This window comes from Populus nigra, chromosome 17, assembly GCF_951802175.1.
Source record: "Populus nigra chromosome 17, ddPopNigr1.1, whole genome shotgun sequence".
Taxonomy (NCBI): Eukaryota; Viridiplantae; Streptophyta; class Magnoliopsida; order Malpighiales; family Salicaceae; genus Populus; species Populus nigra.
The window spans coordinates 13,642,642-13,669,488 of record NC_084868.1 but is presented as its reverse complement, the minus strand read 5'-3'; the positions used below and the strand labels follow the sequence as shown (position 1 = coordinate 13,669,488).

Genomic DNA, 26,847 nt, shown 5'->3' with positions numbered 1-26,847 from the left:
CTTCTTAATGGCTAATTCTGTTTCAATAGCCTCAAAACCTTTCATTTTACTTTCTTCTTTTGCAATCCCCATCGAATGGCTTTCCAACTCCATATATTTCTTGTTCAAATCCTCATACTTCCCAATTCTATCCATCAGTTCGAACTGGACTTGTGCAAATTTTTCTTGGAAATATTCTGCACTTCCTTGGCAATCGTTAAAGTCAATCTCCATTGCTTTAAGTTCAGAGCAACTTTGCATCCAATCCAAACTCATCCCTCTTAGCTCCTTCTCACTCGTTTCCCTAGCAATCTTCTCCTCACCCAGCTTTAACTCAAGCTTTGTTATTCGCGCATCTTTAGATTGTATTTGCTCATCTAGAAATGCTCTCCTTTTATCTTCTTTTAACATCATTTCTTCCAACATTGCCTTGTCTTTTCTGCTTTTGCTCAACTTTGTCCGAAGTTTTTCCACTTGTCTTCTCAACTCCTCTTCATTATTGACCTTTTTCCTCTTAACAGACTTTTCTATAGTTTGGGGAGATTTGGCCTCTACACAAGGCATGGCTAAAGCAGCTAAGTCTCTCCATCTTGCATATCCTTTGCTTGCACTTGGATCCTTTAAACCTTCTATCTCAACCAAAACCAGATGCTTCCAATCTTGTTTGATGATCTCCAAAACTTCTTGTGCAATGGGATCTTTGAACAAACCAAAGAATTGAGCAATTCTCATAGTCCTTGGAACAAACTGCATGCCCCCAAGTTGCCTTACCACCAGGGCAGGAGCATAACTCACATAACCTGTAATCCCTACCAATGGTACCCAACGTCTTTGTCCACAACTCATTAGGACTTTCACTGTCGTTACCCATGGGGCTCTCCACTTAAAATCACTATTAGGCAAACCTTCTAATTTGTCAACCCAACCTTGGTTGTCTAGATCTCCCCATTCTTCTTCTTCTACTAACTTCAGGGGTCTTTGGGTGAACCACCAAAAATTATTGAAGACAGGTTTTTTTGTTTTGATATGGCTAACCATCCAGATATACAACAACTGCGTGCAACATCTCATTGCCCCTTTTCCGATCCTCCTACAATGATTAAGCATCAAGATGGTTTTAGCTAAAATAGCAGCCACTGGATTGATTTGTGTATTCTCATACTCTACATAAGCAGCAGCGACCTCCAAACTCACTAAACCCGTCTGACTTGGGAACAACACAAGGCCAAATATGCCCAAGGCAATCAATCTCTCTTTTTCTAATCCTGACTTCTTTTCCAGTTCAATTTCTAGCATCCTCCATTTCATACGGGTAGCATTCTTTTCCAAAAACTTTTCCAAGTTGGAGATTCTGAGCAGTTTTGACAGTTCGGGGATGATCTTGTCAGATCTCAAAGGCAAATAAATCCGATACAGATTGTTTGGAAACTCAGTCAACATCCCATATTCCTCCATAGTGGGACATAGGTCTATGCTTCCAAAAGAAAAACACCGGTAGTCTGGATCCCAAAAATGAACTATGGCTCGCACAACTGGGCTTAAAACTTCTACCCTTGTAATTTCCATCAAACGTCCGTATTTATTAAAAAAAATGCATCCTTATCCACATTCTAAAAGTGAGTCGTTAACTTGTTCACCTCATTCATAATGCAATTCAGGTTCTTGATTGGTGACAGTTTCTTAGCATCGCTTCTAAGGCAGTCTCCTTCAGTCAATTGTGACAGTTTAGAATTTTTCCCATATTCTATGATGGAAAATTTAGCAATGGTGGCCATTTCGTTCACAAGTCCTGCAATTCAAAATGCCTTGGGGGTTAGACTTGTTTTAATGCAAAAGATATTATGGATCATACACCCTAAGAATAGGTTCTAGTTCCTTTACATGAGACATAGGGTAGGTTTACTACTTGGTTTCTAAAAAAAGGTCTCTTGCTGTCCCAGTGATCGCCCTGCGTATGTTATACATGTGTTTGTAGATTGTTATTTTTTTCCATCCAATTAACATGAGTTTTAGGGTGTAATTAATTTAATTAGAGTAGCTCTAAGCACAAATCAATTCCAATGATATTTATGCTTTTGATTTAGTGATTTTTGTATTAGCTGAAGTAACCAAAACCACTATGTCTGCAAGAAGTTGAAAATGGTCACTTAGTTAAGCTCCATAATTTGCAGTAATGTAATGATCTTGTTTTTCAAATAATTTGTGACTGTTTCTGTGATTAGTACTAGCTAGTACTCGGTTCATTGTTGCGTTAGTTGAATATTGTTTCTGGCTTGGTTGGAATCTTAACTAAAGCTGATTTCATTATTGGAAATAATTTTAATTTACACAGCACCTTGTGTTGAAGGAGAACAAAAGGAAACAGGATGGATATCAACAACTTGTCCAAACGTGCTCAAGAATTGTGGAATGAATGGGAGATTCGCTCACTGATTTTGTTAAGTCTCTTTCTCCAAATCTTGCTCATCGTCATTGGAAATCGGCGGAAGTACCACACTGGAATCGTGCTTGGAGGCCTTGTCTGGATAGCATACTTGTCCGCGGATTGAGTGACAACTTATGCATTGAGTAGTGTTTCCCGTAGCCAAGGAGGTTCGGGAACAAATCGCATCAATCCAACTCCAAACAATATTCCAGCATTTTGGGCACCAATTCTCCTTGTACACCTTGGTGGCCCTGACACTATTACTGCTTATGCACTGGAAGACAACGAATTGTGGTTAAGGCACCTTCTCCAGCTAGCAATTCAAGCTTCTACAGCTTCTTATTCCCTGTTCAAATCATGGGGTAAGGATCCACTCATATATATAGCCATTCCCATCTTTGTTGCTGGAATTACCAAGTATGGAGACAGGGTTTTGGTTCTCTGGCTAGCAAGCTCCAAGAAGTTTAGGGACATCCAAAGTGAAGAAGTGGATACTTTCCAGAGCAAATTTGACAATAAATTTCCATCTGTTGGCTTTTTTGACATGTCTGAGGAAGACTTGAATAAAGGTTTAGAATTTAACAACATAATACCCGAGGCTGTGTATCTCCATGAAGCACATTTTTTGTTCCAAATGTTCAAGATATTTTATGCAGATCTCGCGCTTAGCCATTCTAGCCATATGGAAAGCTATCTTATCCTGAGAAGCAAGAAGAAAGCCACAGATGCCTTCAAAGTGATAGAAGTCGAGTTGGGGTTTATGTACGATGTGCTTTTTACAAAGATGACAAGTGTTTGTTCAACGCGTACTATTCTTCGCTCCATCAGTTTCCTGTCTTCTACTTCTGCATTGGTCGCCTTCTCGTTGATGGTCGCGAACAAGTGTGCCTATACAGAAACCGAGGTAATTATATCATACATCTTGCTGGGAGGAGGAGTGGTTCTTGAGATATATGGAGTCATCATGCTTCTCTTATCTGAATGGGCTATGCTTCGGCTTAGCTTGCCAGAAAAGCCATGGGCCAATGCTGTCTATCAAGCTATCTATTCTGACAACAACAAAAGGTGGGAAAGGAACATGGCACAACACGACTTAGCAGATGCTCAAATAACCAAGAACGGATCAGCTTTTTGGACGATGGTCATAAATTCGTTGGCATGTAAACCAACACCCAAAGTTTGTTTTCTGAAGTTGATAGGCAAGGATAACATTCAAAGTTGGGAGGTTATCAGTGACGAATTAAAAGAATTAATTTGGGAATACCTCATAGACAAACGTTCGAGATATAGTCATGAAATGCCTCAACCTGATCCTGGCATGAATGATTTGAAGGAGATATTGGCAGAAAGAGGTGATTATGTGCTGAAAAAGATGGGATGCCTTGAAGAATTTCGTTGGGCTGTGGTTGAAATAGACTTTCATGGGAGCCTCCTTTTATGGCACATTGCCACTGATATTTGCTATCATGATGATATTCACAATAACAAAGTTGATGCAAATAATCAACTTTGCAAAATGAGCAGATCCTTATCTAATTACATGTTGTATCTTCTAATTGAACTTCCAAATATGCTGCCTAAAGGGATTGGTGAGGCAAGGTACAAGCAAACCGGCATTCAACTCACCGAATTCTCGACGAGGTGGAGATCGAAAGAAACACCACGTCCTCATTGGCGTTCTGAAGAGTTTATGAAGGAAATCAAAAACCTTGAAAGCAACGTGTCAATGCTACATGATGCTTGCAAGCTCGCCAGGAAATTACAATCTCTGGAGACGCCAGTAAAGTGGAGGATGATAAGTCAAATATGGGTGGAGATGATGACTTATGCAGCATCTAACTGTGGATGGAAAGAGCATGCTCAAGCACTTACACGTGGTGGGGAGCTCCTCACTCGTGTGTGCCTTCTCATGGCGCATCTGGGTTTAAGCGAGCAGTGTCTAACAACTGCAAGCACCAGTTCCAGGGAAGCTCATGATGCATAGTTTTAAGTCTTGCTACTATAAATTTCAGTTGGTTGCTCTTTTTCTATGTTTGAAATATTGTTTGATCCAGTTTCAGAGTCTTCTTTACACGGAGACTAGTTTTAGGAGTCTTTCTTTCATTTCATCATTAGTATTGTATTTTGGTGTGGGATTTGCTTGCGTGAAATTTTGTAATTTTTTAAAAAAATAAAAATGTGGCCCTGCTGCCTCCATCAGGCTTAGCACTCACTTGAAAAAAAAAAAGAGAAAAAAACCCAGGGATCTCAAGGAAGATGTGCAAAATTGATATGTATTGATAATTACTTGATTAAAGTTTTTACAACACTCTCTGATTTGATTTGGGGAACAAAAGGTATAAAGCTATATACAAGTGTTGAAGCTCAACCAATCAGTACTAAGAAAACAGCATGAAAAGCCCATAATTTTCTAGCATATTTGCTTTCTTTTCTTTCTTTTCTTTTCTTTTCCAAGCTGATCATTAAAGATTATTTAATGGTCATTTTTTTTAAGAGAAAAAAATTGTTTGAGGTTTTAAATTATATATATTGAACTAGAATGATTTTTTAAAATTACAATTTTCTTAATTGGATATTTCCACAAAATTTCAATAATGAAAAGGTGACATTAACTAATTGAATATGATCTTAAGTTTACAAATAAATAAAATAATATATCATGTATAAAATCTTGAATGAAATAACAAAAGAAAAAAATAAAGGTACGCGCAAATAGAAGGATGATATATTTTATTGTCTTTATAATTTAAATAAAGAAAAGCACAAAAAAAATTCAACAAATTAAATTATTAAAAAATTTATAAATAATAATATGAAAGAAATAAGAGGAGATGGGCCAGAATTGAGCCCAAATGCATCCAGCCTCTGTCTAGCGAGGTGAACTTGGGCTAGAGTTCAAGTCTATTTAACTTTCTTTAAGGAAAAAAAAAATTCATACATGAACAATGCTAGTAGATTCACTCGGAAAATTTAACGTCCACACATCATCTCTGTTCATTTTCTTGCCAGAATCCGGGAGGATTTTGGCAAGCCACGAGGCTTAACATAAAAACTTGCATTTTTTTCATTAAAAAAACTATATTTAAACAATCCTTTTATCTTTCTAAATACAAATCTAAGCTTAAAAGACATTTATGAACAACCAATCCATGCAAAAATTTAATTTAATTTTTTAAAAATGTAAAATTCAAATTCACGTATCTTTTTATTCTAGTGGCCAAAAGGTTCAAATTTAGTGTTTGTAGATCCATCATGAAGTTAACTTCCTTTTTATTGCTTTAGTTTTCAACATTGTAGCCGGATTACTTTGGGGAAAAAAATAAATTCTCTACTCTCTTTTTTTTTATGATTTTGAATTTTATATTTTCACAGTTTTTTTAAATCAAATCCACTGGTCATGATTGATGCATGCACATAATAAATCAATGTCCATGATTAATAAGCAAAGGACATAACTTGTAGTTTTGAAGAAAAAAAAATTAAGGACCATTTTAGAGTAAAATTCCATAATATTTTATTTCTCGATCCCTCGTATCCCCTTATATTGGAAGTACATAAGGCATGAAATTTCTTTCTCGAGAATCTCGTCTCCATCTCTCATAATTAACCAAAATAAATATATTCAATTTCTTTCACGCACCTGCCTCCAACATCTCTTACTTCTTTTCCAAATGCTAACAAAAAGAAACATTAGACTAAAACTCAGCAAAAAGGGCAGCTACAATCCACTATCCGAACATTAGCACTTAGGGATACAAAGTATCTACTGCCTAATACCAATGAAATTTCTTTTCCTCTCAAAGCTTCCAACCTTTGCTTTTACAAGACTTCTTGTAATTTTACAAGTTGCTCCATGATACGATAACTATGCTAAGATTTGGATACTTCTGGTGTGCAATAGGTGTAATCTATTGAGATAGTTTTTATGATATAACTGAGGGATGATCAAATGATGTAGCGTTATGCACACAAAAAAATAGAGTTTTTCCAAAATTGAGTGTTAATAATTAGAATCTAATCGTATTTTATTAATGAATTTTTTCTGAGTAGGTCACTCATTACAATGAGACCATTCTCCGTATTTTTTTTACCTGAGTAGGTCACCCATTACAATGAGACAATCCTTCCACCTAGGTAGGTTACCCATTACAATAAGACCACTCTTTCTTTTTCCATTTGGGTAGATCACCCTTTACAATGAGACCGTTATTTTTTTTCTAGGTAAGTTACCCATTACAATAACACCACTTTTTACATATTTTCTTTGGTTTTGGTTAAAAGAGGTTGCTAGATAGGATCTCAGATAGCTTTGGTTAAAGGGAATCGCCAGATGGGATTTCAGGTTGACCGAGTTACAAACATTCTTTGGTTTTGGTTAAAGGAGGTCGCCAAATGGAATCACAGGTAGCTTTGGTTAAAGAGAATCGCCAGATGAGATTTCAAGTTGACCAAGTTACACACATTCTTTGGTTCTAGTTAAAAGAGGTCGCTAGATGGGATTTCAAGTAGCTTTGGTTAAAGGAAATCACCAGATGGAATTTCAATAAAAAAAAATATAGAAATAACAAAAAAAAAATAGGAAAGTTGTTCCACCTATTAAAGGATTATGTTATCTTTAATGGACATAAAAGGGGAATTCATTTAGTAATATTATTTTTAAAAACAAAATCTTGGTAATTGTAGTGTGTTATCTTTTATTGTTTTAAATTAGACTAAATGATTTATATATTTAAACAAACTTTATTAATATTCAAAAAATAGTTAAATAGTGGCATAAAAATTTTATATGTGCATATTTTTAATACATGTCTCATATAATCGCAATGAACTCTTTAAAATAAAAGTATTCAGAAAAATTATAATTCTAATATTATCATATTAAAGTTGATGGAGCTCTAAATAAATTTTTTATTCACATCATATACTTTATATATTTGTATTATATCAAAGAATTTTTGAACAATAAAATCCATTACAAAACAATTCATAAATATTATAATATAATATTATTTTGGATAATATTTTCAGGATACGCCGCCAGACCCAATGATAATGGATCCTGCTGCCCAGCAAGACGCAATGTTGTTGGGTCCTGTGCTCAGCCGGCGGCATTAGGCCCTGCTGGGCAAGAGGACCTAGCAGCGGTGAACCCTACTGCTTTAAATATACATTCTATTATTTAATAAAAAAAAATGGCCGATATGCTGCATTATTTTTTAGTTTTGATGATGAATGATAAAAATAAGGCCTGATATGAGTATTTAAATTTTAATTTAAAATACGATTCAAATAAAAAGATTTTAGTTTTTTTATTACTATAAAAGGATCCAAATATAAGTATTCTTTAAAATCAAGAGCAAAAAAAATTTTTAGATAAAAATTAAATATCCAGAAAATATATGGGTTGGATTACAAGAGAAAGTACAATCAAGATAACTAAAAGCACTTTGCAAATTTAAGATTAACTATGAAGTTTCTTTATTTTTTACATTTTGTTTCTTTCTCTTTCAATTTTGATTTTGAACTTAACAAAAAATTATTTACATTGTAAAGAATTATTTGATATTATTATTAAATCCAGCCTAGTAGATCAATTTTAAACCCTCTCGATCAATTTTAAACAGTGTGAGAGTTTTCTCGACGTGACTTAATCAACTTAACTAGTCCAAATATAACCCAATTGTGACTAGTAAAAAAGTTTAAAGATAAAATTGAAAAAAAAATGAAATTGATAGAAAAAAAAAGGATGAAAATTTTCATTGTAAGATTTATTTACAATTTACATATCAAAGATAATCAATTCATATTGGGATAAGATATATATTTTAAAAAAATATATGGTTAATAGCTAAATTTGTCCCTATAATGTTTCTCTAATTTGTCCTTGCATCTTTAATTTGATCAATCTTATCTTTAAATAAATTCTAAGGTTCTAAATTTATCATTCGGCAGGAGATGTTTAGACAAATTCACTAAAAGAAATTGATAATAAATGTAATTTCGACATGTTGATCTAAAAATCTCATAAATACAAAATTAACATATTTAAAAAATAAAATAAATCTCTAATTTTAAGATAAATCATCAAAGCATAGCAAAAACAAAAACATAAATATAGGAAAATAGATGCCCGAGGGCCGATATAAAAAAATAGATGCCTAGAGAGCATAAATAATCGCTAGAGAGCATAATTATGACGTAGATGGAAACAACACAACATTAACAACAAGTATAAGCAAAATAAAATTCTACTACATAGAGTTAATATACAAAAACTCTGAATTCAAAATCTTATTAATTAATATTTTCTTTTCTAGTATTCTCCTAAAATTCAAGCTAACCAACTTTGTTTTGTCCCTTTCTATACCTAAGCTCTTAACAGGGCTTTGCCGGATCTTGTTAAGACAAACCTTTGATGTTGATGGAGAAAATCTTGCTAGAAATAGGAAGTTGGCCGAGGTAGAATCGGCATCTGTCCTGCCTGCTCGAAAGCCTGCCTTGGCTAAGCTGCTTTAGATTTAGAATAATGGGCTCTGGGCCTTGTGGCTGTGAGAATGGGGATAAATTTACTTATTTTACACAATTCTTCTAGTAATGCCTTTTTCTTCTTTACTTTGTATATAAAAATATGCAATGATGAAGATGGAGTTTTGGGATCAGCCGAATTCTAAAACTACGGAACCAACTCCTTTCACAACAGAGAAAGAAGATCTAGAGCAAAAACCCTAACAGTTTGGAAGATATCTTGAGAAAAGGTTTTAGTACCTGTAACACTGAAATAGCATAGCACTGACTGACTTTTTGTATTGATTACTACTATAGCTAGTGTTAGTGTTGTACTAGTGCTACTAGTCTCAGGCCTAAACCAAGTAAAAAAAATAAAAATATATAAAAATATCATAAAAAATAACTTTTTAAACTAAATAGAAATAAAAATAACTAAAAAAACAAATACTTTTTTCTAAATATTGGGGTAATTGACGTCATTCTGATTATCGATTTCTCTATAAGGAAATAAATTAGCAGACCTAATGATAAATCTAATGAGTTTGTAGCGTCCTTTTTAACTCTTTTCATTTTTTCTTAGCCAATTCCTTGTATATATTGCCTTCTTTTGATCAATAAAATCTATACATTTTCATAAAAAAAGAAAGAAGAAATGATAATCTTATTCAATTCACGAAATTACCAGCAGCCATAACAACACAAATAAATCATAGCAGACAAAGCAAACATACATATTTTCTCATGGAGTCTCTCATGCACGCACACATCAGTGTTCTCTTGTCACCACCACATAATTAGAGAGAAGGTTTTCATCACCAAACTTAACATTACCAATTGGCTAAGAAATTGGCTCTATTTCCAACACCCTGGAACACGCACCACACAGTCCTCCAATATTTGCTGATGGAGTATCATCGCCTTCAGAAATCTCATCGATTCTTTTCTCACCTTCAAGTACACTGACGACTTCGGACATTTTAGGCCTGAGAGTAGGAGACAGATTAACACACTTCATTGCTAACAGCAAAACAGTGAGAGCCTGCTTTCTGTCGTAACTGGATGCTAATTTCTTGTCAACCAAGTCAAGGATTCTTCCTTTATCGTGCAAAACACCAGCCTGCAATTGAAAAGCAAGATTAGCTTAGCTATTAGTATTATAGAAATAATAAAGTAAATATTACTCATTATTTTCTAATCAATAAAAAAAAATCAAAAAATCAAGAAATTATTTCAACCATCCAATTAAAGAAGATAATCAAGCATATTTTCTGTAATTTATTTTATTCTATTTACTTCTGTGTCTTGTTATATAACTATATAAACTCCACGAGAGTTAAATGTAACACATATATCAAATTATCAAATAATAATATCCTCTTCTATTCTAAATTAATTTTTTTCGGTATCAGAGTAGGTCGATCATTTACTACTCTAAATATTAGCTTTTGCTTTTTTGATGGATGATTTTATGCCATCCATCCGATCATTTTAAAACACTTTTTTTTTTATCTCTTCATTATCTACCAAATATTTTATTTACTTTCCCTTTTCAATGATAAATTAACTCATGATAAAGAGAAATCACAAGATCACGTGGATGACCAAATAACATCTAAAAAATTAAAAAATAGAGATTGTTTTTCCTAACAAAGCCCAACAAGAGAATTGAGATTCTTCATCAAGAGAAGGACATACAAAGAGAGAGAGAGAGAGAGAGAGAGAGAGAGAGAGAGAGAGAGAGAGATTTGTTGCAGATAAGTTTTTGCATAAGACATATACAAAAAGACCACCTATAAAAAAAAAATTTATAAAGAGTTTGAGGTGTGTGCTAAGAAAATAATCAAGAAGATAAATATTATTAATTATTTTCTAATCAAGAAAAGGAAGAGATGAAAGAATTGAACAACTCTTGGCAATTTAGAAATAATTTCAATTATCTAATCAAACATATTTTTTTATAATTTATTTTATTTTTTATGTATCTTGTTATATGATTATAAATCCTGCCTGAGTTTAATGTAATATATATTTTAAATTATCAAATAATAATATCTTTTTTATTGTAAATTTCTTGTATGAGCCTGTTGTATAATTCATAAGTCATTTGATGTTGACAGAACATGTTTGGTTTGATAATAACTACGGAAAAAAAAACCTAAGAGGGTTTATCCAGTCAGATCCACTTACTTTATCCAGAAGAAACTCAGCTTCTTGGTTTGTTATGTAATCTGCACTAACTTTCCCGCTAACTATTTCGAGTAGGACAACTCCGAAACTGTAAACATCAGCTTTAACAGTTATTGCTTTTCCCATTGAATACTCAGGTGCCATGTAAACTCTGCAATAGGAGATTAATTATTGGTTAGCTCTTAATTAAAAGAATGAAAGTGGTTGTCAATCAATGATCATAATACTTACCGCGACCCTTTTGCTTTGATGGTCATAAATGGATCTTCCTCATCACAAAGCGTTGCCAATCCAAAGTCAGACAACTTGGCCGTAAGAGAGTTATCAAGCATAATATTACTAGGTTTTATGTTTCCATGAACAATCTTGAACCTTTTCTCTTCATGCAAATACTTCAAACCTCTCGCTATTCCCAGACAGATACCAAATCTAGCTTTCCAATCAAGTTTTGTCGTGGAATTTGGTTCTACAAATCAAGGTTATTGATATTAAGTTATTGATATTTGCAAGTACACTATCCTTGTACTAACAGAAGATTTAAATATACAATTACATGAGTTTCACAAGGCAATGCATTAGGTGAAAGAGCAGGATGAAAATCGGGTGATGGCAGTATTACCGAACAACGCATGGTGAAGGGAGCCTTTATGCATATAGTCATATACTAGCAGATGCAGGCCTTTATTAGAGTAGCCATCCAACAATTGAACAAGATTCTCATGATGCAAAGATTTCAGGTTGAAGATTTCCCTTTGTAATTCATCTTTTCCTTGTTGCTTTGAATGAGGAGAAATCTTCTTCACTGCTAATTTTATCTCATTCGGCAATTCAGCCTGTATACACGTGAAATCAATTTACCAGAACTTTGAGAGAAAAAAGTGCATGTTGAAGAACAAATGTTTCAAAAAAGAAATTTTGACCTTGTATACTATTCCAAAGCGTCCCCTGCCAATCTCCATTTTGGGGCTGAATTTTCGAGTAGCATTGATTATTTGTTTGAGGGTGAAAGATTTTCCTTGGACCTCAATGGTTATTTCTATTTGAAGAAAACATCAAAGTAAGAATTCTTAAGGTAGTGTGGTGCATAATGATTTTAGATTAGCATGGAGAGGTACCATCCAACTCGCTTTTCCGCAGCCAGCCCATTTTCCATATGAAAGCCAACAGAAGTAGAGGAGCAAATACTGAACCTGCGGTAATCCCTGAAATTTGTGAAAGAGATAGTCCCTTGCCACCAACTTTGAAGTCTGGATACAAATAGTGGAAGACACCAAGAATTTTTATGTTTTAACCAGATAAAAGTGTAACAGAAATCTTTGCTCAAAAAAAATAAAAGACATGCAACTCTTTACTTGCAGTTACGGAAATGCCTGCCACAAGGGGTCCATTCAAAGACAGGGCAGCAGGTAAATTGGAAAAATCTGGCAACAGGAAAGATCCTTTGCCAGCCCAGAAAAAATCGATAGTCAATAGATGATCATCTCCTACATATGCTGTGAAACTTGCAGTCCATGTCTTATTGGTGCCGCTGGCCATTTCTTTAATGTTGAAGTCTTTTAGTGCTCTCTTCCCCTATACCAAAAATGGATGTTGAATGGTGGAAATTTTTGAAAGAAGCTGCAAAAAAATATAGCGGTTACCTGTATATATACATCAAAAACACGTTTCCCTAAATTCGAGTAATCTTTATCACTTTGGTAAACAGTTTCAACGAAGTAAAGTTTCACAGTGTAATATCCTTTAAATAAACAGAAGCCGTAATATGTCAGAGAAAGAGGGCAGAGGCGAGTTGAGTTGTAAAGAAGTGTCCCAGCAGAATCACAAACTGCACATTCCACGTTTTTTATATAATAACTAGAATCATAAGTTTCCGAACCAAAGTCTCCAGAACAAGAATAAGCCCAATTTTCTCTTGGAGCTGAATAGTAATTTGATGTTGCACTGTCTGCTTCAAACTCTTTCCCATCAACCACTTTGTCTGCTCCTCCACAATTTATATATAAGGAATCGTCTGCAAAAAATGATAATCAGTACAGAAAATCTGTCCTGCGCTAAATTGTACAGATAATTTTCAGAAGAGTTTCTAACATTGCATGTCATTCCAAAAGCAATATCATTCCAAACCTAAGGTTAAACCAATAAATAATTTAAATGAACGACTCAGGAATGTAAATATGAGCTTCTCAATTGAACTTACACTTTGGTTTTCCCCGACATTTTTTTATCAAATCACGTATAGAATTCCTAAAAATAGCAAACAAAATCGGTAAGAAATAACTCATGATCATTTGTTCTAAATTAATGACACCATATGGAGGATATTATCATACTTGTTTGGTTGACTGCTTGAGTAGGAACAACATGCAAGCAGTTGGTGCACATGATACAAAATGATTAGAAGTTGGGATTTCATAGACAATAATATTCTTGCAAGTGAAAAAAAAGGAAGAAGAAAATGAAGTAGCCGTTATTACATGTTCAGCTTTCCTTCTCCTTTCTTCGTACCATCATGTGAAATTTCAAAATTATTATATGACAAGTCCCTGCAACATTATTGTTTACATATCAAGATTTTATTGAGGAAATCTACAAAAGGAAAAACAACCCATCTGAGCAAAGAGCACAAAGCCATAACATACGCCTTGTCTTCAATGGTATCAGGAACCCAGGAAGGTACTGTGCCATTAAGCATATTTCCTGTAAGAAACCTAAACAAAACAAACCACTATGAAAACCATCCCATGTACTTTTTAACAGAGTGGCAGAACGAACTTATTATAAGATATCGAGTTCAAGGAATCTCTTTTGCATACATCTTACTTAAATTCAGCTTTTTCATGGAATCTGGTATTCCACCAGTTAAGCTGTTAAAGCTCAAGTCTCTGCAGGATCAAAAAAATAAAAGCAAACGTTAGCTTTTTCATATTTGATATATAGTTGTGCTATGGTCAATTATTGCATATATAGTTGATTCTGTAAACACATAGTCAAAATCATCAACCCTTCTATGCATGGCCTAAAGGCCCTAAACAATGAGCATTTATAGAGCTGATGAAACAAAGTAGCCATGATAGAACTACAAATCCTTTACAAAAGAGGAAATGAACCTTACAGGTATTTTAACGATGACCAATCACCAATGTACGGGGGGATTTCACCACTTATTGAGCAATTCCTTATCATCCTACACAAACCATTGAAGAAGTTGGTGTTTGGATTTATCCAATGCATACATATCGTTAAGAGTCACGTACATAAATATTGAGAATATCATAGCAGATAAAAAAATAAAAAAAATATAAAACACAACATTGTGACTTCAAACCTGGATCCCAGATAAAACTAGTCTTCACAGCATGTAAAGATCAAATAAAGAAAAATAAGCCTAAAAAAATATTTATGTAAAAGATCGGTCATAATCCAAATTCTACAACAATAACGCTCCCAGACAAATATAATTCTAAGTGTATTATTTAATTTGAATTTATGTTATTGCTATCTAATTTTTTACTTAAAACTTTTTTAAAAAAATTAAAAAAACAAGAAAACAATAAAAACTCAAAAAAATATATTCTTAATATATGTACATTGTTTTTAGCATTTTTAATGTTGTCTCAAAATAATTTAAATTTTTAAAGGTTTCTTGAATATGTTGGATTTTTAACTCGTTATTCTTTAAATAATTGATTTTTTTTATTGCGTGATATTACTTATTTTTATAAAAAATATTTAAATCAAAAATCAAAATTAAAAAAAAAATTGAGGAACAATTGAGACCTAACAATATTCTATTTATAAATAAGAGTCACTAAACACACAATAGGGGCAATTTTGAAAAACAATAAATTAAGAAACCACAAAAAATTAATCCTAATCCGCTCCCCTCCTCCAGCTGCCGCTCTCCATGTCCAAGCCGCAGCCGTCCCCATCTTCTTCTCCCTCACTAAACCTTCCCTCCTGAACTAGCCGCCAGCTCGCCAAGACCAAAAGAGGGCAGAGCCGTTCACCCTGACTCTCCCCTCTCGCTGGTTGTTTCAACTTCTCCTTCTCCTTCTCCACCGCCGACCGAACCAGGTCTCCCCTCCCTCTCACGGAACCCAAGCCCATTCTTCTCCCGGCCACAACATCAACCTACCAGCACCCCACCACAACCACAAAGGTCGCCCACTGCACTTCCTCATCTTCCTTTCCCGATCTCTGACAGCTGACCCAACAGCCCCATCACCGGCCTTCACAGACCATCCTCCACAGACCCGAACCAGGCCCTCCAGATCCACCGATAGTACCACCCCTCTGCTCTTTCAGCCGCCCCCATCTCTGCTAAACCGAGACCCAGCTCTCTCTCCTTCACTCAGCCACCTCTGCCTCTCTGTAATTCGACCACAGATGCCATTCCAGATCACCCCCCTGTTTCCTGGTTTTTCTCAGCCGCTTCCAGCACTGTTCCCGAGTCTATTTTGTAATTTGTAGATTTCGAAATGTGTATTTAAATTATTGAAAGCAATTTTAATTTTTGTTACATTTGGAAACTTGAAACTGGGAGTGGGTGAGTAAACATAGAATGTGTGGTACATAGAATGTGTGGTTGGGAGTGTGTGTTTGTGGGTATTTTCTTTTATTGTTTTTGAATGTTAAAAAACAAAAAGAATTAAATATATTTTTTTAATTTGCATATGATAAAATCGTATCTATTTCACATGAAATTTCAAGAATATATTTTAGAGTTTAATAACTAGTTTTATTACTTAAAGCCTTGATAATTATTTATGTGATTTTCGAGTGTGAGCTTTAAAGAAAAGCAAAGAAGGAAAAACTCACAGGTATCTTATTCTCGTCATGTTTGCATATTTTGGGAAAGGGAAACCGGCGCCCGAGCTTCTTACATCACTAACAAACCTGGAAGAAAAACCATCCAGAATAAAAACATGCATTTATTTCAACTTGGTTAAAATTATAGAGCACTTACAAGTATTCGAGTTTTGACAAGTTAAAAAGAAGTTCAAGAGGCAGTTGTCCTTCAAAATCATTCCCGGAGAGGGACCTGTTATCAGTACACAAAAACACAAATTATTGAATGATATTCATCGATCATCGACAGTTTCTCTGATCAAATGGTTGGAGGTAGACATTCAGCATTGAGAAATCAGCTAATATTGCTTACATTCAAATGTGTATAATTACAGAAAGTACAAGTAATATCTTACAGCATATAGAGTGCAGTCCGATTTGCAATGAAACTTGGTACTTGACCGGTCAAACGGTTCCCAGCTACGCTACTGCAAGCATAGTTAGTTGCTTTTCCTTGGAACAATAATTAAACAGATTGTTGGTTGAAATAACATGATGAGTTGCACTTACAACCACCCCAATTGATCCGAAGTAAAGTTGGCGTAATTTTCCGGCAATTGTCCACTCAAATTGTTGGAGCTCAACTCTCTACAACAACAAATCAAAAGGATTGTAATCCACCCTTTTTCTATTTTATTTCTCATCTTACTATCTTCCGTGGTTTTACAAGGTGGTATGATATTATTATGCTTGTTTTTGAAACTTACAGAAGATATAGAGATCTCAATCTTCCAAGTTCTGGTGGAAGCTGGCCAGTGAGTTCATTGAAGCTCAAGACCCTAATTAAATAAGAGATAAGAACCAAACAAAACTCAATAAGTTAAAAGGAAATTCAAGGAGAATGAAAGAGCGAGTGAGCGAGTTAATTTCTATACATTATTTCGAGATTAGAGAGGTTGCCCAATTCTTTAGGGATTTGACCTGATAACATATTATACCACAAAACCCTGAAAACACCCACAAAAATAAGAGCACAAGACTTGCATCAAAAATGAAAAAAGAATTTAATTTACAATAAATAATACTGAAGAGACTATGATTGGATGATACATACAGGTATTGGAGAGATGACAAATTCTCCAAAGATGAAGGTATGGAGCCACTTAGGAAGTTTGTGGAGAGATCGCTATGCATATGCATTACCATATAAGTTCATTATTACTCTATAAATAAAATAAGAACCAATAATTTAAATTTTATGAAGACACACTAAAAGCTGAAAATAGTTATTAAAATATGATCCAAAAGTTAAGAAGCTCTTTGCTCATAACCATGCAGACAACCAGACAAGCATCAACACGATTAAGCAATTAGCCAAATAAGGTTTTTATCATAATTAAATAAGCGAAAAGAACCAAACAGAACTCAAAAGTTAATTTTTGTGACCATAAACACCTTGCCACGAACATTTACAAGTATCAAGACCCTAAACAGCTTGCCTTTATTTTCATTTCTAACAAAGCTAATTTTACTTGAAAATGTTTCACCAAAAATATTATTAAAAAATCGTAATTATTACAACTACAAGTTTAATCTATCAATTGTCTATTCAGTAAGTTCTTCTTATAATGAAGTAAATATGAGTTCTTAACTCAAATTTTCACTATTATAATTAATTATGTATTCCTAACCACTTTATTCTCCGAATGAAAATGAAATTTTAACTATTGGGTTTTTGGAACTTATCGATGGAATCTAAGTATTTAAAAGAAGTGATATATATATATATATATATATATATATATATATATATATATATATATATATATATATATATTCTGACAATGCATGCTGAGACCATAATTTCACAAAAGTTATTAATTGTATGCTTTTTTTATATTATTTTTTAAAAGAACAGCAATGGTGTAAAATCAACCCCAAATTTTAGCCATTTGTTTTTTTTTTAAAAAAAAATTGATGATAGATAGTTTGCTTTTAACTATATTAGAAATAATAAATTTAGTTTTAAAGCATGAAATCTAAATACTTGATTAGGAAAAAAATTAGAATCTTTAAAAATTAGACATGGAATGTTTCTAAATAAAAATCAATATTAATAAAATACATATAAACACCCACAAGAATAAGAGCACAAAACTTGCATCAGCAATGGAAAAAAAATTTAATTGACACTGAAGATGATACTTATAACTATTTGATACTGAAGAGGCTGTGATTGCATGATACTTACAGATTTTCAAGGGACGATAAATTCCCTAAAGATGAAGGTATGGAGCCATTGAGGAAGTTTGTGGAGAGATCGCTATACATATATATGTATTACCATATAAGTTCATTATTACTCACTAAGAACCAATAATATATATTTTATGAAAACACACTAAGAACTGAAATTAGTTATTGTATATGATCCAAAAGCTAATAAGCAGCTCTTAATTTGCACATAACCATGCAGACAGCCATTAAAGAAGTTTTCAGAGAGATTGCTATGCATATGAGAAGTGGGAAGACATTCACAATACATTAATGGAAATACAACAAAAGATTACAAACATTAAATGATGAGTCACTATAAATTTCTTTACCAGAAACAAGAGCACTTTTTTTTTCTCTCTCTCTCTCTTTTTTTTTACTTTTTCAAAACACACATCTAAATTATACTTGTAATATACCTTTTCTCTTTAATCAAACAATAGAAAAAAAATATATAATCATATTTAATTTAACGTATCTACATATATTAATATTAATGATTAAAATATTATAAAATCATTTGAGTCACTATATATATATGCTTTTTTAATTAACAATTGAAATTAATTATTTTAAATAAATACTTTAATTTAATAAATGTATTAATTAATGATCAACATCTAATGTATTTTTTTTATGCAATACGGCCTTGGATTGCATTGGATACACCCATGGACAGGTTGGTTGTGCCGGATCACAATTTTGAGATTGCCTTTACAGACTTGATCCAGTTTAATTGCTGGTATAAAACATATTTTTAGAAGTATGGTTGGAATTCATCAAGATGCTTCCCAGTTTAATTGTTTTTAATTTTATCTATAAATTAACATAGAAAAAGAAGATTTATTATCGAGTCTTATTTTTAATGTTATCTATCAAAAATAGAATTAGTTAATAAACATCTTTTATATTCATTGTTTTTTATTCATAAATCAATTTAGGATAAATAGATTTTTTATTAGTTTTATTTTTTTGAATGTTGTCTATCACATAATAGAATTGATTAATACATAACTTAATTTTTCATATTCATAATGCAATTTAATTTTGACGGCACCATTTCTCCGAGAACGGGATTTAATTAAACTTAATTTATTTTTTGGCTGTTTATACAATATTGACCTAAGGATTGTAAGACTTTAATTTTGTGCTTTCCCACGAGAATGTTGCATTAAGGATAGATAAGTTGATTAATGTACAATGCCTATTTTCTATATACAAAATATTATTTTCATATTTTGTTATAATTTGGATCTGTGAGTTTGGGAATTTCCTTGCTAATACCCTTCCAAGGTACTATTTCAGTTATCTAGTCAACTATTGTCTAAGCAGTGGAATTACCTATAGTGGTAATATTATTTTTAATTATTAATGTAAATATTTTAAAAAATTAATATAATTTTTTTAATTAAAATTATTATTTATTAATATTTATTCATCATTTGAATTTTCTATGTCTATTTTGAATGTGTGTGAATGATTGTTTACTTGTTTTAAGATACATTTTCTTGATATGATAAATAAATTTGGGATAGAGCTTGAACGTGCGTGTTTTTCAATCAATATTATCATGAACGTGCTCAAGCCCTTCAATTGCTCACAATCCTACAAGTCCATTGCACATCTTTATGACAGTGGGATTAGGCCATTTTCAAGCCGTTAATTATGCAGCCGAACTTTTATCTTGATTCTTTTTGAAAATAAACCGCAGTAGTAGTAAATAACCATGGTACTGGATCACTTACAGAGAGGTGAGTGAAGGCAAGTTCCCCATGGTGACAGGGATGCTACCATAAAGTTGATTGTTGGACAAATCACTGTTATTAATGTAAGAGGATTGTTATCAATTAGTTGAGGTCAGCATACTGATTCGAATGATCATCATCACATGTCATATGATACTCACATTTCTTCTAGGAAAACGAGACTAGTCAAGGCTGCAGCGTGGATTTGTCCTTCTAATTCGCGGTTTGAGAGTTCTCTACCACCCAAAAATGGCGTCAACATAGAAACCAGTGAGTTTTAGAGAGGATGCATTGCCTTACAAAAATAAAAGAAATTGGATGAAGTTGACGAGGAACTTACAGGCCGGTGACGTGACAAACTGTGCTGCTCTCATAAGTGCAATTGCATTTGATGCCTTGAAAATTATTGTCACAAGACGAGCGTGAGAATTGTTGAAAACCCCACCCTAACGTGGTCATCAATTCACCCAAAGCCTTTGCTGCCAAACGTTTTTCAACAAAGAAACACATATTTTGTTTAGCAAGATTCAAACAGGTAGCATACATGATACCTTCATGATCAAAACCATATATTTTTAGCTTCCACAACCTCAAGCTACCTCTAGCTAGCTTCAAATCCGATCTAAAAGGAAAAAAAATAAAAAAAACTTGTGCTAATTTATTGTCAATAATTGACTATATAAATATCCATCTAGATTTCCTTACTAAAATCCTCGTAAAAATCAATTCATCCTTAACCAATCACTACTTCACTTGATAGTTATAGGAAAAGATGGAGAAGCAGCAGAAAATATCTAAGATATGCAGCACATAGGCTAGCACTACGGAACTCTCTGCCAGGCTATGGAAGCACTAGAGTGCAAATAGAAGAGAGAAATAGCAGTAAGGTTGGTTATTTTTTTATCCGCCACAGCTTCCAAAGTTGAGCAGAGCCTCACACCCAACATTCCATTCTTCTTCGGAGCAATGTTTAAGCATAAGGCTTTTCATTGTTTGGGTCACAAAGATTAATAGTACCGTTCTCTCTTCTTTCTCTTGTTAGCTTGGATGAGTTTCTTGCAAACATGAGTGAGTTTATAGTCTAAACAGTTAATTGAGTTTATATTCTTGAAAGCAAATTTTCTTCCTTTTTATGTATATAGTAGGAAAAGGATATACATGTAGATGGAAAAGTATATCGTGCGTGTGTACCTTCATCTGCAGGCAACGTGGCGTTTCTGCTTGGAATATATACACCTGTTGGTTGACAGGCTACATAGCCAAATTGACAAAGAAGAAGAAGAACGGCAAGAGAGTAAACAAGCTTAGGAAAGAGCTTATTAAGATAAAGCTTAGCCATTACTTCAGCTTGCAATGCGCTTCCCTTAAGACATACATATACTTTATGAAGAAATTGTTTTACCGTTCAAACTGTTATTGACTCTGAATCAATTACCTCACATTACCAAATTGTCCCTGTCCAAATATCAAACTACCCGAGAAAAGTAACTTGCAATATTATGCATGGAGGCCTAACAATTTTGGTTCAAGTAAATTGCAAAATGATTCCAAAGCAGCAGTTTTTTAAAATTGTGACAAACAACGTTGTAAAATTCATTTCAATGTCTAAGATTTGAATTCATTCATGCATAATTAACGGGTAGTAATTATTCGAATATAATAAATAATTGGTTATGAGTTATTATGCATTATTAATCCAACACTATTTTTGTTTCTATTATCCTCTCCCAAGTAATGTGTTTTATGTCTTTTATCTCACAATTCATAGAAAAATATCTATCACTGATCTATTTGTGTGCCTCACAGCTAACCACCTGCCATGATACAATAAGCACGCACTTCTTCCACTTGAGACCACAAGTGGCCACACTATTTGTGGCAGGCATGCACACTTCCACTTTCAGTCTTTCAAGATTCCACTTGAAAGCTTTATTTGTCGTTACTCGCTACCTGGAGCGGAGCAAATAATTAAATACTATTATCTTGCACTACGTCGTATCAATGTCCACAAATCAGAAAAACAAACTCAAAAACTCTCTTTGAACACTAAACCTGAGATCTATAATGACTAAAGAAAAACATAACAAACAAAGCTAGAAAGAAGGTAGTTTTACATTGATTTTTGAAACCGAAAAATTGATGCATAATTAATTCTACTGGTTACCAGAAATATATTGTCCCGTTGCTTTGCCTTAATTACCTGCTATAAAGAAATAAAATAAAAAAACCTGACATTTTTTTGGCTTAAAAAACAGATGTTTTTTTCATTAAAAATAATCTATTTAGGACGCGAAAGGTTATTGTTCATTCATAAACCGGACAAAAAAATAATTCATAAGAATCATTCATAAGAATTATCACTTAAAAATAAGCTGGACAAGAATTTAAGATCTCTATTCATAAGAAGAAAAATGATTTTTAAATAAATTTTTAACTGTTGAGTCAACTTTAAGTAGTAAAATAAAAGAATTATCACTTAAATTTGTATGAGAATTCTATATTAAAAAATTATTTGTATAACATTAATCCGTCTAACATTGTTGATTTTAAGATGAAAACTGTTATTCTTAGAATTTTGCAAAACAAGTATGATTATGATAAAAGTACTATATATCAAGACGTTGCGGGTAAACTGCTCAAAACAGAATGACACCAACGAAGTAGGAAAACCAAAGGCAAATGGAAAGTGAAGAGGAAAAGCGTCAGGACAGAAGATAGTGGGAAAAAGAAGAAGAAGCCATTGATCATGTGTATAACGACGGAACGAAGAAGTCAAGAGGGTTCCTCGAAGCCCGCCACTAAAAGTGTATTTGGTATTACAGTAGCTGTTGTGGTTGTGGTTTAAAAAAAGTTGTTTTATAAAAAGTATTTTTAGTTATGGTTGGTTTGAAAAAATAAGTGTTTGGTTAAAATTGTGATTGAAATTAAGGTTGAAGAAAAAGTAGTTTAATGTGTTTGGTTAAAAATGTTTTTGAAATTGAGGTTATAAAATAATTTTAAAAAATATAAATTAATATTGATGGTTTTTAATTTAAATATTGTGGATTTAACTATTGCGGTAACATTATGAAATAAATCATACTTTATATATAAAAAAATTTATTATTCTATTAAACTATCTACAATCCCATTACGTACAAAATTTATCTGACAAGAACTACAGTTTTCATAATTTTTTAGCGTGTAATAAAATTAGATAAAATATTATCATGTATAAAATTCACTCTAAACTAGATTTTTTTAAAAAAAAACTAACAAAAAAAAAAACTTAACACACTAAAAAAAAAAAAATTAATCCACACAGAAGTGAACAGTGCAAGAGAATTGAACTGTTCACTATTTTTAACATGAACAGTGCAATTTTCTTGCACTGTTCATGAACAGTGCATCATTTTGCACTGTTCATGTTGATTGCACTGTTCATTGAACAGTGTAATTACGTGAACAGTGCAAAAAAAACATGCAATTCTTGCTTTGCAAATACTGCGTTTTCAACGCAAAAAAAAAAAATGAAACCCAGTGAACAGTATACCATATTTTTTTGGTAACCAAACGGCTGTAACTGCGTTTTAAAAAAACACAACCGCAGCCGCAAAGCCAAACAGGCTCTAAAGCTATTAGTCTCTATCCCTCCAGGGTTCCCTTTCGTGGAATAGCAGAGACCACTACCAATCAACCAGAAGAAAATTCCAGTAGCTTTTTGAAAATACAGAGTTCCTGCCCATGATCACAACCATGCACTATATTCTAACGAAAATAAAAAAAACATTTCCAAAATAAGTTCACATCTTAAATAGTTTTAATTTAAAAGGACTAAATTAAGTAAATTATGGTTCATAAATCCTATTTTGACGCAAACCAATCTTAATTCCAATAAAGCCCATTTAAATAGTAGAGTTTTCACATAATTTTACTAAGATCTCTACTATTAATCCCTACCATTTCTAAATCAAAGATGGAATACAAAGAGTCATATGCTGCGAAAAGAAAAGAAAAGAAAAAAATCAAGAAAAGAGAGCATGTCTTGATAATTATAATACATACTTGTATCACAGTGAGGTTTAGAAAACAAGCATGGATATATATCTCTTAATTAGCCTCAGTTGAAAGCTTTTGCTTCTAAACTTGTGAAAGGTAGAGTTTCGCCAAAAGGAAAAAGGAAAGATGAGGGATGACAAGTGAAAATTAGTGTCCGAACAAATTGAAAAGTGGAAGTGGGGATAATTTCGTCAAATTTTCTTAAAAGAGTAAGAGACAATTTTAATTTAGACGAAGAGGTCAAGTAAAAGCAAAATCTATTTATATATTTTTTAATTTATTTTTATCTAACAACAAAGAGAGGTCAGCACTAAAGCAAGTCTAATATTTATCTAATGGGTAGCTAAGTGTACTAATTTTCTGGGCCTTACGCCATAATTAAAACCATCTTATTTTAATTATGAAAAATATGCTAAAAAAAGCTCTGTCAAGCAAGCATATTAAGTGACTTGTAGATTTCTAAATATAAGGCATCTCTACAATATAAGGCATCACGGTACAGTTTAACCGCGCATTTTGATTTTTTTAAAAAAAATATTTAAATTAATATTTTTATTGTTTTTTATTTTTTTAATGTGTTAATAATAAAATAAAAAAATTTAAAAATATTATTTAAATATATTTTTAAACAAATAAAAACTTTTAAAACCAATTTACACTAAACTCTTAATTAATCTCTTCCACAAACGATGGCGGATATAAGTGTTAGCAAAGCGCCAATGGTTAAACAGGTGACAACAGATATATGATGACTCATTTGATTGCTGCTCCATTATTGTTCCTGTTACTATTAGAAATTAAAATTAAATTAAAAAAAGTTAAAGGGGAAGAGAAGTTATTGTATCCCAAGAAATAAAATACTATTCATTGTAAAAATGTAATGACAAAACTATCCTTTAGACATAAAACTATTCAAATAAGCATTGAAGACAAGAAGATATTTTCACCATGATACAATTGTTTTTTACAAATTTTATAGGGGTAGAATGATCATTTTATTTTTTATTACATAGTAAAATTATTAGTTTAATCATAGAACATAAATATATTGCCTATTGCTAAAGGTGTTTTGGTTTTTTTAATTTTTTTCAAAATAATGTAATTATATTAATGCTCTTAAAGACAAAATTAATATAATTCTCTCACAATGAGTTTTTTTGTTGTTGTCATTTTACATTGTTTTTACTGTAAATTTGAAGGGTCCTTAAAAATATTAGTAACTTGTGCTTCATATTTCCTTTTCATTTGAAAGAGACATGCAGGATGTGAATTAATTTAACTGTGTTTTCTTTTAAATGAAAGAGGGATGAGTTACATCTTCAGCCTAATCCATTAGGCTGGTTGGGTCTAACCCATGTATATATAAGAAAAAGAATAAGAAAAGAAAGTTTAGGGTTGTCTTCCTCATGTTTTTTCAATAATTTTATTTAATATTGGATTGTAGACTTATACTCTAAAATACAAATTCAATATTAAAAAAATACCTTGTTTTCTTTAAGATTTTGAAAAATCCATAAAAAATAAAAAAACAAAATCTCTCATTTCAAAAATACAAAAATATTTTTTTGTTTTCATACATATGGTCATATTCTAAAATTTGCATGCATGTTTTTATACAAAAAATAAAAATTGCATCTTCATTATACTTTGAAAAATACAAAAAAAAATCATTTAATGGGTATCATAACAAGTTTGCGATTATCTATTAGAATTTGACCAAAATTTCAAGTAAAAACCTTGTTTTTTATTTTCTTTTCTATTAGGATATTTAGATTTTAACATGATAAGATAAAAATAATCTTACTTAAGATGACTATTCTTAAACCTTAAACAAATCTTTTTTTTTTTTGCTTTAAAATGGTTCGACTTTAACTTGATGAGATAAGGATTTCCTTACTGAGAATAATTTTTCTCAAATCTTAGATAGACTAAAGATTATAAATACAACTTAAAACAAACAACAAAATAGCTTACCATTAGTGATATATCAACCAGTTCCCTTATTTAAACTCTCACATATCATTAAATTTTCTAGTGATCATAATATTAAGTGGTAATTTTTTTTTATTGATAAAAAATAAAAATTTCTTATTCTTTCTGTCTATATTTATCCTGATAATTCTGATTTGAAAGGATAATCACTATAAAGTTACACACATACGACAATACGCATTGTTAAGTAATATCTCCTTTGCACATTTGCTATTATCAAAGAATCACTATAAACATAAAAGCTTAAATTTTTTATAATAATTATATATTATTGCTAAAATATCTTTTCAAGTGAACATTTATCATTATTTTGTTTTATATTAATATTTTTTGGCGGAATTGATTTTTTTTTTACATTGATAAAAGAATTATAATGTAAAATTTATAATGTCCAATTTTTTTGCCTCGTCGAGCAAAGAAAGATTAATAAAAGCTAAAGCATCAGTACGAAGGCCACAAGTTGATAGCTAACTGTACATTTCTTGGGTCCAAACAGAATGTGAACTTCGAGAAGTAATAAAGGTCATCCCTTATTAAATGAAAGACTTGACATTGGTGTGACAGAAAAATCTGTTTCTCTGGGGGAGGATCTCAAGCAGTAAGTACTTAGAAGAGGTGACCCGAGCTTTGTCTGCTCTTTGTCCTGTTCTTGCATTCTTCATAGCAGGCTCTGTTGTTCATAGCTTTCCTGGAGCTTGGTTTTCCTCCTGTTTAGACAGCTTATTGTTTTCGTTTTTCTTTTCTATGTGATAATATGTTAGGTTTTCTTGTGATGGCAGAACAAACTTATATTCTAATTAATTATATCAGCTCCTTTCAAAAAAAAAAAAAAGATTTGATCCATCATGAAATGAATTGATTTTGTGACGTTATCAGAAAAATAACAATGTGTATGATTGAACCCATGGAATC

At 32.2% G+C, this 26,847-nt stretch overlaps 2 protein-coding genes across 4 annotated transcripts; one reads left to right on the top strand and one right to left on the bottom strand.

Moving 5' to 3' along the window:
- The first annotated feature begins 2,345 nt into the window (after window positions 1–2,345).
- On the top strand, window positions 2,346–4,388 carry LOC133677009 (uncharacterized). The gene is made up of 2 exons (XM_062098830.1): window positions 2,346–2,467; window positions 2,552–4,388. Exons 1-2 carry the CDS (start codon window positions 2,346–2,348, stop codon window positions 4,386–4,388), a joined length of 1,959 nt encoding a protein of 652 aa, XP_061954814.1.
- A 5,151-nt stretch (window positions 4,389–9,539) lies between these two features.
- LOC133677268 (probable LRR receptor-like serine/threonine-protein kinase At1g53440) lies at window positions 9,540–21,278 on the bottom strand. Of its 3 annotated transcripts, XM_062099194.1 has the most exons (26): window positions 21,097–21,278; window positions 20,246–20,384; window positions 20,067–20,141; window positions 19,906–19,977; window positions 18,138–18,209; window positions 17,001–17,072; window positions 16,822–16,893; window positions 16,654–16,725; window positions 16,457–16,534; window positions 16,303–16,374; window positions 16,065–16,139; window positions 15,917–15,994; window positions 14,211–14,282; window positions 13,912–13,980; window positions 13,738–13,806; window positions 13,573–13,641; window positions 13,429–13,440; window positions 13,296–13,342; window positions 12,739–13,109; window positions 12,451–12,670; window positions 12,214–12,345; window positions 12,019–12,134; window positions 11,718–11,931; window positions 11,330–11,564; window positions 11,099–11,249; window positions 9,540–10,028 (listed from the first exon to the last, which is right to left on the bottom strand). In XM_062099194.1, the coding sequence occupies exons 1-26, from the start codon at window positions 21,242–21,244 to the stop codon at window positions 9,750–9,752; spliced, it is 3,081 nt and encodes a 1,026-aa protein (XP_061955178.1). In that variant the 5' UTR covers window positions 21,245–21,278; the 3' UTR covers window positions 9,540–9,749. The 3 variants fall into 3 exon arrangements, with proteins under 3 accessions (XP_061955178.1, XP_061955179.1, XP_061955180.1); XM_062099195.1 differs by lacking the exon at window positions 13,429–13,440; XM_062099196.1 differs by lacking the exon at window positions 18,138–18,209.
- Window positions 21,279–26,847: the final 5,569 nt, after the last annotated feature.